The sequence below is a fragment of the Geospiza fortis genome, unplaced genomic scaffold (assembly GCF_000277835.1).
Source record: "Geospiza fortis unplaced genomic scaffold, GeoFor_1.0 scaffold97, whole genome shotgun sequence".
In the NCBI taxonomy this organism is placed as follows: domain Eukaryota; kingdom Metazoa; phylum Chordata; class Aves; order Passeriformes; family Thraupidae; genus Geospiza; species Geospiza fortis.
In genome coordinates, this window is record NW_005054343.1 from 3,432,806 (window position 1) to 3,449,475 (window position 16,670).

General features: G+C 56.0%; 1 protein-coding gene across 2 annotated transcripts; it reads left to right on the plus strand.

Moving 5' to 3' along the window:
• The first annotated feature begins 4,630 nt into the window (after positions 1-4,630).
• Positions 4,631-13,703, plus strand: SLC9A5 (solute carrier family 9 member A5). 2 transcript variants are annotated; one of them, XM_031058476.1, is made up of 16 exons: positions 4,631-4,797; positions 5,458-5,621; positions 5,906-5,984; positions 6,681-6,858; positions 6,981-7,201; positions 7,387-7,425; positions 7,501-7,589; positions 8,110-8,199; positions 8,328-8,398; positions 9,073-9,202; positions 9,669-9,757; positions 9,883-10,009; positions 10,136-10,306; positions 10,873-10,942; positions 11,098-11,229; positions 11,601-13,703. In XM_031058476.1, exons 1-16 carry the CDS (start codon positions 4,674-4,676, stop codon positions 12,065-12,067), a joined length of 2,241 nt encoding a protein of 746 aa, XP_030914336.1. In that variant the 5' UTR covers positions 4,631-4,673; the 3' UTR covers positions 12,068-13,703. The 2 variants fall into 2 exon arrangements, with proteins under 2 accessions (XP_030914336.1, XP_030914337.1); XM_031058477.1 differs by having other exon boundaries at positions 7,387-7,589; positions 11,537-11,820.
• Positions 13,704-16,670: the final 2,967 nt, after the last annotated feature.

A 16,670-nucleotide genomic window follows, 5' to 3' on the forward strand; every position in this document is an offset into this window, starting at 1 on the left:
CCGCTGGCAGGTCTGAAAGCCATTGTTCCCCACAGCCCCGGGAAAGGCTCGGCGGGGCCAGTGCCGGGCAGGATGTGCCCCCATGGGCCTGGGGATGGCAGGTGCCTGCAGTCTCCTCCAGTGGGTCACTCCGGATTGGGCTGGCCTTGGACCCTTGTGCTCCTCAGCACAGAACCACGGAGCGGGGGAGGCTGTGCTGGGAGAGGCTGTGTGGGAAGGCACAATGAGGATCTGTGTGAGCTGTGCAGGGCTGGGCTCCCCACCAGCATCGGGGGTGCTGGGGAGGGGACACCCGTGTGTGGGTGCCAAACAGGGGTACCCAGAGGGCTGGTCCCCCACAGTGCCCCTGCCTGCTGTGCTGGGCCCAGGGGATGAGATCGTGACCTTGAGCCAGGTTTTCTCCTTAGAGACCCCATTGTGGGCACAGCCCACGTGGTGAGGGCGCAGACACCCTCTGAGTTTCAAGCTGGATCAAGAAATGTGGGTTCAGAGTTTGGCAGGGGAATCTCTGATCAGCCAGGGATGTGCAGCAGCACTCGTTACACAGAGACAGCTACAGCTGTGACCACCAGCTGGCCTCTTCCTGTCCCAGCATCACTGTGGATCTTCCGTTCCTCTCCTTCCTTGCCTTCTTGCAAGAGAGACCTAAAGCCTCGCGAGGAATGAACTGAAAGGTATCATGAGTTTAAAAATACAGCACTCTGCTGTAGCTGTGCCACCTCCAGCTGCCGAGTGCGTCCCTCCTACCTGCAGAAGATCAGAGAGAAAATTCCTTTCCCTGGCTGTTATTTTCTTCTCTCCAGCCTCTCCCCAGAGCTGCTCCCTGTGCAGGTTGCCATTGACGTGCTCCCCTCAGCCACCCTGATTTTGTGCTGGTGGGTGCAGGGGGGCCTGAGTTGGGATCATTCCCAAATCCCCACGTTCTTCCAGGCCTGAGGCTGATGGCCACTCTCCTTTTCTGTCTGTCAGACACAGCCCTGATGGCTTTGAGCTGCCAGGTTTAGTGTACCCAGTGGGTCCAATGGATCCTCAGAGCCTGGAGCCAATAGTGACACCCAGACCTGGAGGCAGCACCCTGCCATGGGTGTCCCCAGAGGTGGCACCTGCAGTCCCCAGGGTGCACAGGAGTCCACAGAGGAGATGAACCAGGGGTGGAGGATTTTGGGGAGCAGAGAGGGCAGTGCCAGCTGTGCCAGCTGTGGATGCTGGGCGCAGGCTGGTGCAGAGGATCCGCTGCGGTTGTGGCGCTGGGCTGCCAGCTCACAGCCCTGTGACTGGAAGGGAGGAAGCGGCCCCACGCCCGGGTGATGGGGAAATGACACTGTGGGCTCTGTTCTCAGAGGCAGTCACGATGCTGGGGTGACCCAAGCCAGCAAACACCCGGGGCAGGGGAAAAACTGGCTTGGGTGTTGCCTTCCTGCACAGCGAGGCATCATCCGGGCTTTGCTGCCTTTTCCATCCACAGTCAGAGCACAGGATGGAGAGCACAGAGGTGATGAGCATTGCCCCAGACATTCTCCTTACACATAGCTGCCCCACAGGCAGGAGTTTGCCAGCAGACAGATGTTTTTCTATGCAGCACCATTGCAACCATCTCTCCTCGCACCATCACCTCTGCCCCCAGCTACTCATGTCTTGGTTTAGGTGTTCTGCCATTTCCCAAGCTCTGGAGGAGCAGAGGAGGTTTTGGCCCTGAGTTGTCTCAATGGCAAATGCTTCATTATGTATGCCTGAGTATGGATTATGTCTCTGAAGTTAATTCACATGTGGCTAAGTTACTGTTGCTGTGGGAACCTTTAGCGCTGAAATCCTTGACTAGCGTGTATAAAATTAGAGCTCGTTCAGTCTGTCCCCACTGGCTGCTCTCTGTGACACATGGGAGCTCATATGCTGCCATTTCCTGGGGAGGCTGGCAGCTCTCCCCATCAGCCAGCAGATTTTTGGACAAGCATGATCTTTCCCATTTATGTTTCTCCTTTATTTGACCAAGTTTCTGGCTTTCTATCAATCATTGAATAGTTTGAGTTGGAAGGGACTTTAGAGATTATCTTTTTCCAACTACTCTTCCGTAGGCAGAGACACCTTCCATTAGACCAAGTTGCTCAAAGCCCCATCCAACCTGGCCTTGAGCACTTCCAGGATGGATGGCAGCCAGGACCCATGTCCCCACAGCATCCCTGCACGCTCTCCTGGGTGCCCCAGCCAGCCAGGACAGCTCCATGGCACGAGGAATGCAGCTGGGTTGCCGAAGCAGAGAGCAGGGATCTTGGCAATGTTCCTGAGAATGCAGAAAGGGGCTGGACGCCTCGTTCCCTTCTTGAAAACTTCAGAGCTTTGTTCCCGTGGGTGGGAAGCGGCTTCACAGCCTGCTGCAGGCGCTGAGCGAGCACCATCCATCCACGGTGCAGGCAGCTTGTGCGGGGTGAGCAGGGCTCTGCAGTCACTTGTGTGGTCATTTAGCAGGAATTTGGCCTGGATGAAGCCCAGCCAGCGTTTCCTCAGGCTGTGGGTCTGCTTGGAGGGCTGTAGTGTCCATGTCACCACTGTGTCCAGGGCTGTATTGCAGCCCACAGCAGTGAGCAGAAGTGGCTGGGGCTGAGGGGAGTGCTCTGGGGCTGTGGTGTTCAGGGGCAGAGCTATGGCAGAGGCTTGGCCTGGCTGCTCTTTCCTATTGAGGTGCTTGGTGGTGGAGCTGCAGATCATGCTGCCCCTGTGCTCACTGCTCTGCCCCTGCTGGCTGCAGCAGTGCTCCTGCTGTATTATGGCAGGGGGGCAGTGCTGGGGCATGGATGGAGCTTGCTGTGCCAAGCAGCAACCTCTTGAGGTCCTCAACTAAGGGAAAAGTGGCCCTTAGCCTGCACGTTGTGTGGTGGGTTCAAAGATGTCTCTGGTTGTGAATCAGATCTTTGTCATTCAATATCTCCTCTAATTCAGAGCTCAGCTGTGGTGAAAGAAAGTAAATAACCTAAGAGGTGCTGGGAAAGGAGAAAGTAAGAACATGAGGAGGCCACAACCTCAGTTCTCTGGCTGTCCACATCTCAGGGACACTGGGACCTGTCCCAAAAGGATAGAGAAGGACCAGAACAGGTTCAGAGGAGAATGACAAGGACACAGACACATGGAAACCTGCTGATGAAGTACTGTCTGTTCCTGGGCTCCTCTCCAGATCTATGCCACTGGAGACAGCACCCTGGCCTAGGCAGACCTTATGGTCTGTCCATTGGGGTTCCAAAGGAGGGAAGCAGCTGAGTGACCCAGGGATGGTGCATGACCATAGCACAACTTTCCTTCTGGAGGGGTAGCTTGGCACAAGCAATGGGCAGCTTTAGTCCAGCTAAAGGGCTGTAGGGACTGGGTTTTGGGGCTGGCAGCAGGGCTGGGCTTGCAGCCAAGTGATGGCTCAGAGCCTACCCTGATGCCCCTTGTACCTGCTGGGTGCACAAGGACAGAGGTGGCTCTCGAAGTGCCTGGAGGAACCCATTCCCCAGGAGATTTCTTCATCTGATGGTCAAGTCATGCAACAGAGCTGGGCTGGATGTCACAACTGATGGCAGAACCTGGTGACAGGGGGACATAATAACTGTGACCCTCAATAGCCTTTCCCCAAGCAATGTCCTTTTGGAGAGACACCTTGTGCTAGTGAAGAGAAATCCCCAGGGTGGGGGTTGCCTGCCTGGAAGCTGGACTGATTTGGGATTTCACAGGACACCCTGATGTGGGGGCCAAGGGTGCCTGGAGGAATTAATCTCCTGTGCTGGCTGGCATGGCACCCTGCTGGCTTGTGCCTGAGCACAGGCTCACTGCCACATTACTGCTGGATGAATAGCAGGGCATCCTCTGTTTGCTTTAGAAAATACATCCTGTTCCACGGCAGCTTAAGATTTGGCCCAAACCTTGCATGGAGTAAACGGATTATTCCAAGCATCTCTAAATCTGCAGCTCCCAAGTGCCTGTGCTTTTGCATGCAGGTAGGTTAGCTGGTGCTGAGGGAGGTTGTGCTCAGGCATGGCTTGTGCTGCAGTGGTTTGCATGCTGCTCTGGCTGCTTGCTCAGACGGATGCAAACAAGGTCACCCTGTCACCAGGGCTGAGCATCCTCGTCTCTGAGTGGGGTGACATGTCCTGGTGTACCAGGATTTTTTCACTTGAACAGCAGCCAGCAGTGCTCGTGACACTGTGAATGTGCTCGCTGCCTGCTTTAAACCTTTAAGTGCAGACACCAGCAGCCAAGAAAAGTAAAATGCCTGGCTGATTGGCTTATTGGCTGAGAGGGAGAGGGAAATCCTAAAGAGTCAGGGACCTGAAATCCTGACCTGGGAGGTAGCTGGAAGATCTTTTGTGCACATGTGGCCATGAAACAGCCTTTCCATAAGTGCTCCCTTGTTCTCCTCCCATCCATCATGCATCACCCAACCCTTCTGTGAAGCCTGTGGATTTGGGATGCTCTGTCCATGTGCCTGTTTGGCTGATGCTCTCATTCTTCTTTTTCTTCTAGTTTTCCACCTGTCAAGGAAGGTGACATCTGTCGTCCCGGAGAGCTGCCTTCTCATCCTGCTGGGGCTGGGCCTGGGGGGCATCGTGTTGGCCGTGGCAAAGAAAGCCGAGTACCAGCTGGAGCCCAACATGTTCTTCCTCTTCCTTCTGCCCCCCATCGTTCTGGACTCGGGGTACTTCATGCCCAGCCGGCTGTTCTTTGACAACATTGGTGCCATCCTCACCTACGCAGTGGTGGGCACGCTCTGGAACTCCTTCGCCACCGGCACCGCGCTCTGGGGACTGCACCGCGCCGGGCTCATGGGTGGGTCTGCAGGGCTGCCCAGCTCGGACCATGTCCCCAAAAAATAGGGTGGAGGTGCAAAGCAACCCCAATTTCATAGCCCACTGCCTCTATCTGCTGTGGATTCCTAGGAATTGCAGCATGAGCAGGGTCCTGTCATCCTGGGAATGGTGCTCTGGCAGGACGGTCAAGCGTGCAGGGCAGACGGGCCCTGCTTGGCACTGGGCTGACTCATGTCTTTGCTATTTTTGTCTGCTGACCTTGGCTAGCGTTGCTGGCTCGCTGCCATGTTCCCTGTCCTTGGCTGGAGCCACTGGCCCTGCCTGGCCTGGGTTGTGTTTTGAGCTCTCCTGAGCCCTGAGGAGCCACTTGAAGCCTGGACTGAGGTGGGGCTGCTGAGCCGCCTTTGGTGGTGCCTGCTGGAGGAGCAGTGATGCACCTGGGTGCCAACAGGGACATCCCTCATGCTTCTCTCATGTTGCAGCAAAAAGGCACCAAGTCCCACTTTTCCAGGGGCATCCTGGAGGTCTGGGAACACTTTTGGGCTCATCCTACTGCACTCCCAGTTGAGATGCTGCAGCCAAGTCACTGGGATCAGATGAGGGACAGGCTTGTTTCCATCTGGTGAGAAGGGCTCTGGCGTGGCTGGTTTGCCTGACCTTAGTCCTTCTGTTCTAACAGATCCAGGTGTTGAAGCTGGGCTGATGGATTTCCTGCTCTTTGGCAGCCTGATTTCAGCTGTGGACCCTGTGGCAGTCCTGGCTGTCTTTGAAGAGGTCCATGTTAATGAGACCCTCTTCATCATTGTGTTTGGCGAGTCTCTCCTGAATGATGCTGTCACCGTGGTGAGTTGCAGCCTGGGGGACTCTAATATTGAGCCCAACATGTCTAAGGTGCTGGAATTCCCCAGGATGGGCAGAGGATGTAGGTGATATCCTGAACTGGGGGCAGACCCATGCCATGCTCTCTTGGTCTTTCCTCTCTCCTGGCCCTGGGAGACTTTGCCTGCTGAAATGAGCTGTTACCTGACAGGTTTGGGGTGGAAAATGTCTCTTCCACAGGACCCTTCCTGCCCCTCTCAAGGCAGGGCAATGCCCTGTGTTTCTCAAGGGATTTGCCTTGCCTGCAGGTGCTGTACAAGGTCTTCAACTCTTTTGTGGAGCTGGGCCCAGCGCACATCCACGCCACAGACTACGTGAAGGGGGTAGGTGAGTAATGGCCACACCAGCCCCTCCACCTCCTCCTCTGTTGTGGAAGTGGAGGGGGGCAAGTGCAGGAGCTGTTGTCCTGTGAGGTGGGCACTGAGCACCACAGCTCTGTCACCTCCATGTGTCACATGCTGGCCATCAGTATAGGACTGCAGAACTGTGTGGGCTGGAAGGAACCTTAAAGACCATCTTGTTCCAGCCCCCCCGCCATGAGCAGGGACACCTTCCAGTAGACCAGGTTGCCCCCCCAGCCTGGCCTTGAACACTTCCAGGGATGGGACAGCCAGTCTGTGCCAGGGCCTCACCACCCTCACAGGGAGGAATTTCTTCCTAATACCCAATCTAATCCTGCCCTCTGTCAGTTTGAAGCCATTCCCCCTTGTCCTGTTATTCTATGTCCATGTCAAAAGTCCCTCTCCAGCCCTTTTGGAGTACTCTTCAGCTTCTGGAAGGGCTTCTGAGGTCTTCTCCAGGCTGAACAGCCCCAACATCAGCCCCAACTCTATCAGCCTGCCCCACAGCAGAGGTGCTCCAGGGGATGCTTTGGGATCATCCAAAGCTTTGCACTCCATGGGATGCTTTGGAGGGGACCTGGGTGGTAACAGGGTGCTTGGCCAGCCCAGCATGGCACGGCTGTGGGGCACAGGAGCTGGGCCCACTTCCTTATGGCTCACATGAGACTTCTCCTCCCTCCAGCCTCCTTCTTCCTGGTGAGCCTGGGGGGCACAGCCGTGGGGCTGCTCTTTGCCTTCCTGCTGGCCTTGATCACGCGGTTCACCAAGCGCGTGCGCATCATCGAGCCGCTCTTCGTCTTCCTCCTGGCCTACGTGGCGTACCTGGCTGCCGAGATGGTCTCGCTCTCCGCCATCCTGGCGTGAGTACTGCCCAGGGGAGCCCAGGAAATTGGGGCTGCAGTGCTGAGCAGCAAGAGGCAGTGAGTAGACCCACTCCTCATCCTGCCATAGGGCCATGCCATCTCCTCCTGCCCCTCTGCAGAGTCACCTTCTGTGGGATCTGCTGCAAGAAGTATGTGGAAGCCAACATCTCCCAGAAATCCCGCACCACAGTCAAGTACACCATGAAGACACTGGCCAGCAGCTCAGAGACCATCATCTTCATGTTTCTGGGCATCTCGGCTGTGGACACCTCCAAGTGGACGTGGGACACAGCACTGGTGCTGGGCACCCTGTTCTTTATCCTGCTCTTTAGAGCTGTGGGTCAGTCTGTCCTGCTGGGTTTATGGCTGCTAGCACACAGCCCTTTTCATGCCAAAAAGGGATATTGCCCAAGAAAGATTGGGGCACAAGGCCAGCCATGGATCCTGGCTGGGATTTTGTGCTGTGCTGCTGGAGCAGGCAGGGTTCTCCCAGCATTCCAGGCTCTCCTCCTCCTTCTTCCCCAGGTGTTGTTCTCCAAACGTACGTGCTCAACCGCTTCCGCCTCATCCCCCTGGACAGGATCGACCAGGTGGTCATGTCATATGGTGGCCTCCGTGGGGCCGTGGCCTTCGCCCTGGTCATCCTGCTGGACAGGGAAAAGGTGAAAGCCAAGGACTACTTTGTGGCAACGACCATCGTGGTGGTGTTCTTCACTGTCATTGTGCAGGTGAGGACAGGCACTGTGCCCTCCTCCAGTGCTGCTTTCTTGCCCCAGAACTGGCCTGGGGACATGTGTTTTGGGAAAGTATCTTTTTTCAAGTGACCTTTGGTCCTCGGTGCTTTCTGGCACCCCATCCATCAGCAGGTGGGCAGAACCACTATGGGCACTGTTGTGATGGTGGGGCCATGGCCCACCTTCTTTTCCCACTGGCATTTTGTTCTGGGACTGGCTCCAGAAGCTCCAAGAGTGCATGCCTGTCCAGGATGCTCTCTTTACAAAGCTGCTGATGGGCCCCAGCTCTGGCATTCAGTGCCCTGGGAAGGAAAGCCACAGGGAGGATGAAAATGAGTTTAGGGGAAGGATGACTGGGGGTGCACACCATGGCACAGGGGTCAGGTTGATTGGGGCGTGCATGGCTGGCACAGCCACTGTCCCCAGTCACTTTGTGCTGCTTCTGCTCCCCATGACCCAGCCATGCACCCTCTCACCCTCCCAGTCTTCCCCTTGCCTTCTCCTGCCATTCTAGGGCCTCACCATCAAACCCCTGGTGACGTGGCTGAAGGTGAAGCGTAGTGACCACCACAAACCCACGCTGAACGAGGAGCTGCATGAGCACGTGAGTGATAGTGCCAGAGGCTCCCCAGCTCCCCTCACATGTGGGACTGGGCAAGGACCATGTATGACCTTGGCATCCCCAGGGCACCCACAGCCTTGCCACCACTCACCCTCTTCCCCTCACTCAAGGCCTTTGACCACATCTTGGCAGCGGTGGAGGACATCGTGGGGCACCATGGCTACCACTACTGGCGGGACAAGTGAGTGCCTTAGGACCCGCTGCTGACTGTTAGTGAATGGGAGATGCATGCCAGCCACAGGGACATCTTCAGGGTTCTCACAAGAGGACACCCCTGCTGTGGACAGGGCAGTGGGACCAGGAAGCCTGTATGTCTGTCCATCAGTCTGGATAGGTACCGTTGGACTGCTGTTGTGCAGCAGACCAAGATCACAAAAGCATCTCAGAGAGAGGTCAGGCTGGGGATGCTGTGGAGCTGACATTGCTTGCCAAGGTCAGAACTTGGGGTGTCCATGTTGGTGGCAATGGCCCTCTGCCTCCTCATGGATGGAACTGTGCTGGGCACTGAGGAGGGAACAGCCCTGTTCCTGCCTGGGCAGTGTTTATCTGCAGCACAGGGACAGGAAAAGGATGCAAAAAGCCTGTTTCCTGCAGGGGAAGTGCTCCAGCAGGGTGGCCCCAGTCCTACTCCCACTGCCTCTCACAGACCCAACAGTGTCTGGCTTCCCCTCGGGCAGGCTGAAGGGTCACCATGTCCCCTCCCCTCCTGCTCTCCCTGGCAGTGTGTCCCTGTGCACAGCCAGGTCCTGCGTGCCCAGCCTCCCTTTGCTGTACTTGGGACACTCAGCCTTGTGTGGGTAGATATCCCTGGTAGCCCATGGGAGCTGAACTGCCTGTGTCTTCATCTCATGGCAGGTGGGAGCAGTTTGACAAGAAGTACCTGAGCCAGCTCCTGATGCGGAAATCTGCCTACAGGCTGCGGGATGAGATCTGGGATGTTTACTACAAGCTGAACATCCGTGATGCCATCAGCTTTGTAGATCAGGTACAGGCAGCAGTGGTGTCCAGGCAGCAGGATGGCCCTGGCAGGAGAGGTTCCCCTCATGTATGTTCCTCCTTTCATGTGCACCCTCTGGGCAGGCAGTGGGGACCTGCCCATCCCAGCTGGGGCCTTGCTGTCCTGTGTCACTATAGGACACGAAACAACATGAGCACACACACCACTGCTCTCAAGGTGAAGAAAAGGGAGGTTTATTTTCTGACTCCAACATTTATAGTTTTCCAAAAGTGACAGTGGATTGGAGGGTGAAAGTGCCACCTCTCCAATGACACTGGACAAGCCAACAGTCCATCAAATTTCTCCTCTTCCATAAAAGAATGCAAAATAATAAGTTATTTACAGAAAGTGCGTGAGAAAGTTTGCTACAAAAATGTAAACATCAGAAGGCTTAGAAAATCTTAGAAAATCAGAGCGACAGTCCTGATGCCTGCCTTGTCCTCCCACCTCCCAGGGTGGCCACGTGCACTCGGCTGCCAAGCTGGCACTGCCCTCCATGCCCAGCCGCACGTCCATGTCAGAGTCATCAGTCACAAACCTCCTGTGAGTACAGCCATCCCGCTGAGCTCCTGGACAGACCTTGTGTCACCTCCCAGCCGCCCTTCCCTGGGAGTGGGTTGCACCAGGGCTGGCACGGAGCCCAGCCCGTCCATCTCCATGTCCCACAGGAGGGAGAGCGGGAGTGGGGCGTGCCTGGACCTGCAGGTGATCGACACGGTGCGCAGCCGCCGGGACAAGGAGGACGCTGCCATGCACCACGTGCTGCGAGGGAGCCTCTACAAGCCCCGGCGGCGGGTGAGCGCTCCCGGGCATGGCGGGGCTGACCCCGAGGGGAGCAGCACCCGCGACAGCAGCAGGGATGGACCACGCTCCGTGGGGCCAGCTGCTCACCCTGTGTCTCTTTGCCTCTCCCTCGGCCAGTACAAGGCCAGCTACAGCCGTCACTTCATCTCTCCAGATAAACAAGAGCGCCAAGACAAAGAAATCTTCCGGCAGAACATGAAGAGGCGTCTGGAGACCTTCAAGTCCACAAAGCACAATGTCTGCTCCTCCAAGAGCAAGGCCAGGCTGAAGGAAAAAGGCAGGAAAAAGGCAAGTCCTCCCCAAGCTCCTGTTGTTTTCCTAGCTCTGGGATTTGGCCACCCTGGGATGCAGTAAGAGAGGTCCTTTTGGGGAGCAGGTGAAGTGTTGCAGGGCATTGGCAGCTCCAAAGCCAGAGGGGAGAGCACTTCATCTCTTCTCAGCCCTGTTGATGCTGCATGTGAGCATGCAGGTGTTGTGTGATGTGTCCCCAGCATGCCGTCAGTGCTGTGGGGTGGCTCTTCATTGAGCAAAGCCCTGGAGGAGCCCCAGGTTTGTTTTGCAAGAGCACTCAGCATAAAGCAGCCTCAGTGCTGGTGCAGATCCAGGCTCAGAAGTGTGGAACTGCACCTCAAGTTGAATCTTAGGTATCTTCTTTTTTTGGAGGCTTTTGAAGCCGTTGCAGCTGAGCAGTTCCTTGGGGGGCCATGAAGATGCAAAGCCTAAGGACTAGAAACCATCTGCCATGTAGCCAGGGTGGGAATCTGCATGGCCAATGTTGGCTGGCTTGCAGGACCACCTCTTGGGTTTAGGGCTTTGCACTGGGCAGGTCCCAGCCAGTTCCTCTTCTTTCACAGAAGAACATCTCTCTGACCAAAGAGACACCCAACGGGAAGACTCACAGAAATGTCCCCTGGCAGGATGCAGGTAAGGCCAGTGGCAGGTGAGGATGGCAGGTCCTGGTAAGGGGACCTGGTGGTGTGGGATGGGAGTACCTGCTGTGCCTGCCCGCTGCCAGCTCGGTGGGATGACAGCACCAGGGTTGTGCTGGCACCAAACCGAGCCCCTCCATCCGCCTGCAGCTCCTGTCCTGGTGATGGTCAGCTCAGAGGAGGAGGAGAGTGATAGCTCGGAGACGGAGAAAGAGGACGATGAGGGGATTGTGTTCGTTGCTCGAGCCACTGATGAGGTCCTGCAGGGAAAGACAACTCCTGGTAGGCACCAATGCTCCATGCCAGGGCAGCTGACATCGGGTAGCTTATCCTTCCTCTGCCTGTGGAGCAAAGCTGCCATGGCCTGGGCAAAGTCCACAGAGCATGAATGGGAGAATCACTGTCCTCTGGAGGCATGGCAGAGCCTCTCTGTGTCCTGCATCCCTGGGCCAGCACATGGTGTGATTCTTGGGGTTGTCCTGCATAGGGCAAGGAGTTGGACTCCATAATCCTTGTGGGTTCTTTCCAACTCAGGGTATTCTAGGGTTCTCTGGCCATTTGGTAGTGGTTGGTTCTGCAATGTTTGCAGGGTCCAAGGAGAGACTGAGAGCTGTGCAAGCTCCCTCTCACAGTCCCTCCATCTGCATCTCCAGGCAGCCTGGATGTCTGCCCCAGCCCCTGCATCATCCCTCCATCGCCAACCCTGGCAGAGAAGGAGCTGCCATGGAAAGGAGACCAGGCTGATCTGGCTGTTTATGTCTCCTCGGAGACCACCAAAATCGTGCCAGTGGATATGCAGAAGGCGTGGAACCAAAGCATCTCCTCCCTGGAGAGCATCGCCTCCCCGCCAGGCATCGAGAGTGGACCTCAGCACAGGAGATTTGCCTGCCCTGTGCTGGAGGAGCAGCCCCAGTCTGCAAGCCAGGCGATGCCAGAGCAGGGCTCCTGCTTCCAGTTCCCCAGCCACATCTCCAAGAGCGGCCGGTCACAGAGTGACAGCAGCCCGGACGGTCCTGAGCAGCAGGAGCTGCAGCCTTTGATGGCCACAGAGGAGCAGGGCAGGGTGCCACCCTCTGCAGAGCCCAGGTGGCTGATGTTCAACAGAGCAAGCCACCTCTGAGGCACCCTGCGGATTGGGAAGGGGCTGAGAGCTGCAGACAGGCTGTGACCTGGTGACTGCTCTGTCTTGCACTGCAAAGCTTGTGTGTGTCTCCATAAACTCCAGGAGTGGCAGGAGAACCCAGTCCTCCTGGAGCTGTTCTCCAGGGTGTGCTTTGCCCATGCGCCTGCTGATGCAAACCTGGTCAATAATTGGTCTTTGTGCTGCGACAGCAGGTACCAGACCCTGTCCACCCAGGAAGGCACAGATCCCACACCTCATTCTTCCTCTCTGGTCCCTACACATCTCTGCAGCTGGGAGGTTAGAGATGTTTCTCCCAGGGCTCGGATCCGAAACAGACTTGATCCTGTCATGGCTGTGCTGCCCTGAGTTGGTGGCTGCTGGAAAATGGGCTGTGGCTGCTCACGGGTGTAAGAGTATGAGCTGGTCTCCAGCCTGGCTGTGAGCAGGAGGTCTCTGGGAAAAGGGCTGAGAGCAGCCCTGGTGCCCAAGAGCCCACCCACACCCAGTGACTGAGCCACTGACTTCAAGGTGGCCACAGAGCTGGTTCCTCACAGCATGCATGGAGCTCAGAGATGGGCTCCTTGCCACGACAGCCGCGTGTTCCCCGGATTTTGGAGGCACCACAGAGGCAAAGCCATGGCTTTCTCAGGACTGGGAGCAGTGCTCCTGGGGTTTGGCTCCACCAGGAGCTGGGCTAGCAAACCTGTACGCACAGGGACTCCTCCAGCAGCCAACCTGCTGTGCCAGCCTTGCACCTCTCGCCTGGATGTGTTCCCAACAGCTGCAGTGCTCAGCTTTCTGGCTTCACTGGGAGGCAGCTGCCCTGCACAGCATCCTTGGTGTTCATTCTGCCCACGTTTGTCTCCCATTTGCCTGGGGTGCATCAGCTGGGAGGACTGGTCATGGTGCAAGGAGTGGAGCGAGCAGCAGGTATGAATGTACATCAGGAACAGGGGTGATGGGTGTGACCAGTGTGCATCTTCAAAGGTCTGTCCCCAACACCTGCATCCCAGCCACCCCTGTTCCCTCCTCAGAGGGTCGTGGGAGCTGGTGGCCCACACGAGGAATTATTGCTGGTGTGACCCCAAGAGCCAAGAGTTGCACCCCAAGAACTGCTCAGCACACAAAAGAGCACAATGGCTGGGCACCGGCAGAGCAGGAGGGTTGGGGGTCACTCCTCTTTGGGAAAAATGGGACTTGGACTGGGCTGTTAATGCTCCAAAGCAGATAAAAGGCTGCCTTTTCCAGCTCTATGGGTGTGCTGAGACAGCAGGTGCCAAGGGGACACTTGGATGCACTGGGTGGGTGAGTCCAATGTGGAGCAGGTAAGCTGGTGGGACTCCCAGCCCTGTCAGCAGGGCTCAGCAGAGGCCCTTCAGATCTGTACCTGTTCCACCAGATGAGCATGAGGTTTTTAAAAGGTTTTTATATAGTTTTGCATTTCTGGTATGACTTATTCTAGTTTTGATTTCTGATATTGGGCCATACTAAATCTCTAGTTGGGTCAGTGTTTTCTGTAGCCATGGGCACCACAAATGACTCAATACTTAATATATTATTTGCAAGGATATTGTTATAATGTGAAAATATATGCAGAGTATTTTGTAATGTTCAATAAACTGGAGTTGGAGCAGATGCTGTGGTCTGGTGTGTCTGGGAACCTCTGCCCATCCTGGTTCGGTTCTCCTTTGCAGGCACCATGTCCTTGTGCCTCTCTTTTCTTCTCCACCCGAGGCCCCAACCCCCCCTCTTGATGTGCCTAAATGGATTTCTTGGTTTCCATAAAGTTTGTGGAAAATGTGAAATTCTTTCCAAAGCGATGCGTGCCTGCAGCCGTTGTTAGGCTGTGCAGAGGCAGCAGCCAGCAAGAGACCAGGTCCCCCTGCCCAGAGCTGTGGCTGCACAGCCACCAGCGTGCTGGGAGCCCATGTCTTCCCATGTCCTCTCTCCTTGCCAAAAATATGTTTTAAAGGGGTCTGTTTTGGGGTATTCTGGGCCACAGGAGCCTCCTTGCATTGGTGTGTGCTGGTTTTGCTCTTCCCCTTGATCTCCTGGTCTCCGTTTTTCCTGAAGGAAAGTAAAAATGTGGTTTACTTGATTCACAAGGCAGATGTTTGGCTTGTATTGAACCTGGCATCCTCCATCAACCCCTGGTCCTTTTTGGTAGGGTCAAATGTAACTTCTAGCCCTGTTAGCTTTGCACTGGCCCCCGTGGAAGCTCTTGGTCCTTGTGACATTCCCCATCTGCCTTGAATCCCACCAACAACGCTGCTGGCTGAGCTGTGCTCTGCATGCTGGACCTCAGTGCCAGCACAGCCTGCTGCCACAATTGCCTTGGCAGTGCAGCAGGCTGTGTGGGCCAGGTGGTTTCCTGGAAGAGGTGGGTCTGCATCCTTCAGGTCCTCAGAGGAGGGAAAGCTGACATCTGAGCTTCAGGAAATGCTGGGGCTGGTTGCTGCTCTCTCATCCAGACATCTGAGCCTAGCAGCTAATGTGAGTGTGCAGGCTCTCCATGCCACCAGCCAGCCCCTTGGAGCCCCTTCTTCCCACCCTCAACCCCACCTTTGTTGGGAGCAGGGATGGTGGCTCCTGGCTGGTTTTTAGTCCTGTGCTTCACTCTCTGTATTTCACCTTTGAGTGTCCTGCCTGCACAGGACTGCCCTGATCCTTCCAGCATAGCAGAGAGTCGTCTCTTTCAGCCTAAAAATACTAAAGTGCTTCAGTGGAAAAACATGAGGAGTGGGCCAAACCACGAATGCATGTGCCCAAACTTCTGCTTCTCCAGGACAGAGTGAGGCACAGCCACAGGAACTGCTTGTCAGACTCTAACCCAGGACATACAACCCTCCAACTGCGACTGTAAGCAACCCCATCCCAGGGTAGACTATCACAGACCTATCATTTTGTACCCAAGCTTCTGTGTAGAGCCTGCCATTAAACCCACACATCTTTTTCCACAGGCATTTACTTTCTCCAATACTCAGCTCCTCCAGTTCCTCTGTGGTAGCAAAACTTGTGAAGTCAGCAGGGGATGTAAGGCAGATCTGACATCAGCTGTGTGGAAGAGCTGTGGGCAATGGATTGGTGTTGGCCATCTTACAAGTGAGTTTTAAATCACCACATTGCTTTTTTTGCACGATGCACATTGGAGCATCAGAACCACACCACAGCTACACCAGTCTTGCACAGAAAGAATTTCTCCTTATGCTCAGTAACTATTTCCCCTGGGGCAGGTTGTCCCTGTTACCTCTTGTTCTTCCAAGTGCTTCTCTGGGTAGAGTTGGGCTGTGGTTTCTGTGTGCCACCTTGTTGGTAGCCCCATATTGGAACTAGCACCCAGTTGTGTCTCACAGGTACCAAGTCTAAGAAATAATAATTTTCTTGAACCTGCCAGCTTTGTATTCTCCACTGCAGCAAGGGTGCTGTTGACTCACATGTGTAGTTGCTGATTGTGCTCTGTTTCTGGAGCACTTCTGACACCCCCTTGGGAGATTTTCACACTGCTCTGTACAGGCAGAGCAGGGGGAAGGGAGTGAATAGGAGCCAGCTGCTCATCTCTCACTCACACAAAGCATGGCAGAGGATTTGGCCGTGCTCATGTTTGCATGGAGAACAGCAGGAAGGCAAATGCAGAATTCAGGACAGGTGTTCAGTCTGATTGTATCTGGTACAAATATTTTGGAGACACATCAGTCTCCTCCTGCCTCCTCATGTCCATCTGTCCAGGCATCCATCCCACCAGCAATTAGACTGAACACCTCCCCTGAATTCTGTGTTTTCCTTCCTGCTCTTCACACCTGAAGCAGCCATCCCTGCTTTCACTGGAGGCCTCCTCTGCCTGTCGGCAAAAGGAACAATTCATTTTCCCTGTGGCATGACCTCCGGAGGGGGATGCCAGCCCTGGCCCTGGTCTGCCCCAGGTGTGCCCAAGTTGCTCGGCTGAGGGGTGCGAGCGGGGCTGTGCCGCGAGTGGTGACGGAGCCGGGATCAGCCGGGGCGGATAATGAGGAACAGACTCGCGCTGGGCAGTGGTTCCCATGCTGCGTTCCAGGGCAGAGCGGCCAGGATGGAAAAGCCTTTGTGCTCCGCTCTGCACCCCTCCGGCTCGAGCGGAGCCAGCCCCTCGGCTCCCCGGGCTGTCCCCGCCGGCTGCCGGCTCTGAGCGGCCCCGGGGCCCCGCAGGGCTGGGCACCGTCCCCAGGGCTGTGCCACCCGTCCGGCTGCAGGGTGCCTCTCCCCACGGCCCGGCTGTGCAAGGGAACACGCTGCAGCGTGGACTGGCTGAGGACAGGCAAGAGCAGAGCGATCTCCAGGTCAGCAGGAGCTGGGCGGGGTGATCCCCACCTTCTTTCGTGGCTCGCACTTCCTTGCTTTTCCCTGGAGGAGCAAACAAAACTGCAGGAATCCCTGAGGACTGCATGATGAGGTTTCTCCTCCGGGGGATTTCTGCAGAGCAGCCAGAGTGGAAGCCAACGTGGTGGGCTTTGATGTTATGAGTACCCCAGATCCAAGAGCTGTGATCTTCCCTGCAGCCAGACACAGCTGCTCCTCATAGCCTCTTGGAAGGCGAGGATCCCTGAAGAAGCCACCCGGGCTCCTC

Coding starts and splice junctions, on each gene's coding strand:
- SLC9A5 (XM_031058476.1), top strand. CDS start 4,674: ATGCCCAGCCGGCTGTTCTTTGACAACATTGGTGCCATCCTCACCTAC. Junction 5,985..6,680: donor AGACTACGTGAAGGGGGTAG/GTGAGTAATGGC, acceptor TCCTCCCTCCAG/CCTCCTTCTTCCTGGTGAGC. Junction 7,590..8,109: donor TCTTCACTGTCATTGTGCAG/GTGAGGACAGGC, acceptor CTGCCATTCTAG/GGCCTCACCATCAAACCCCT.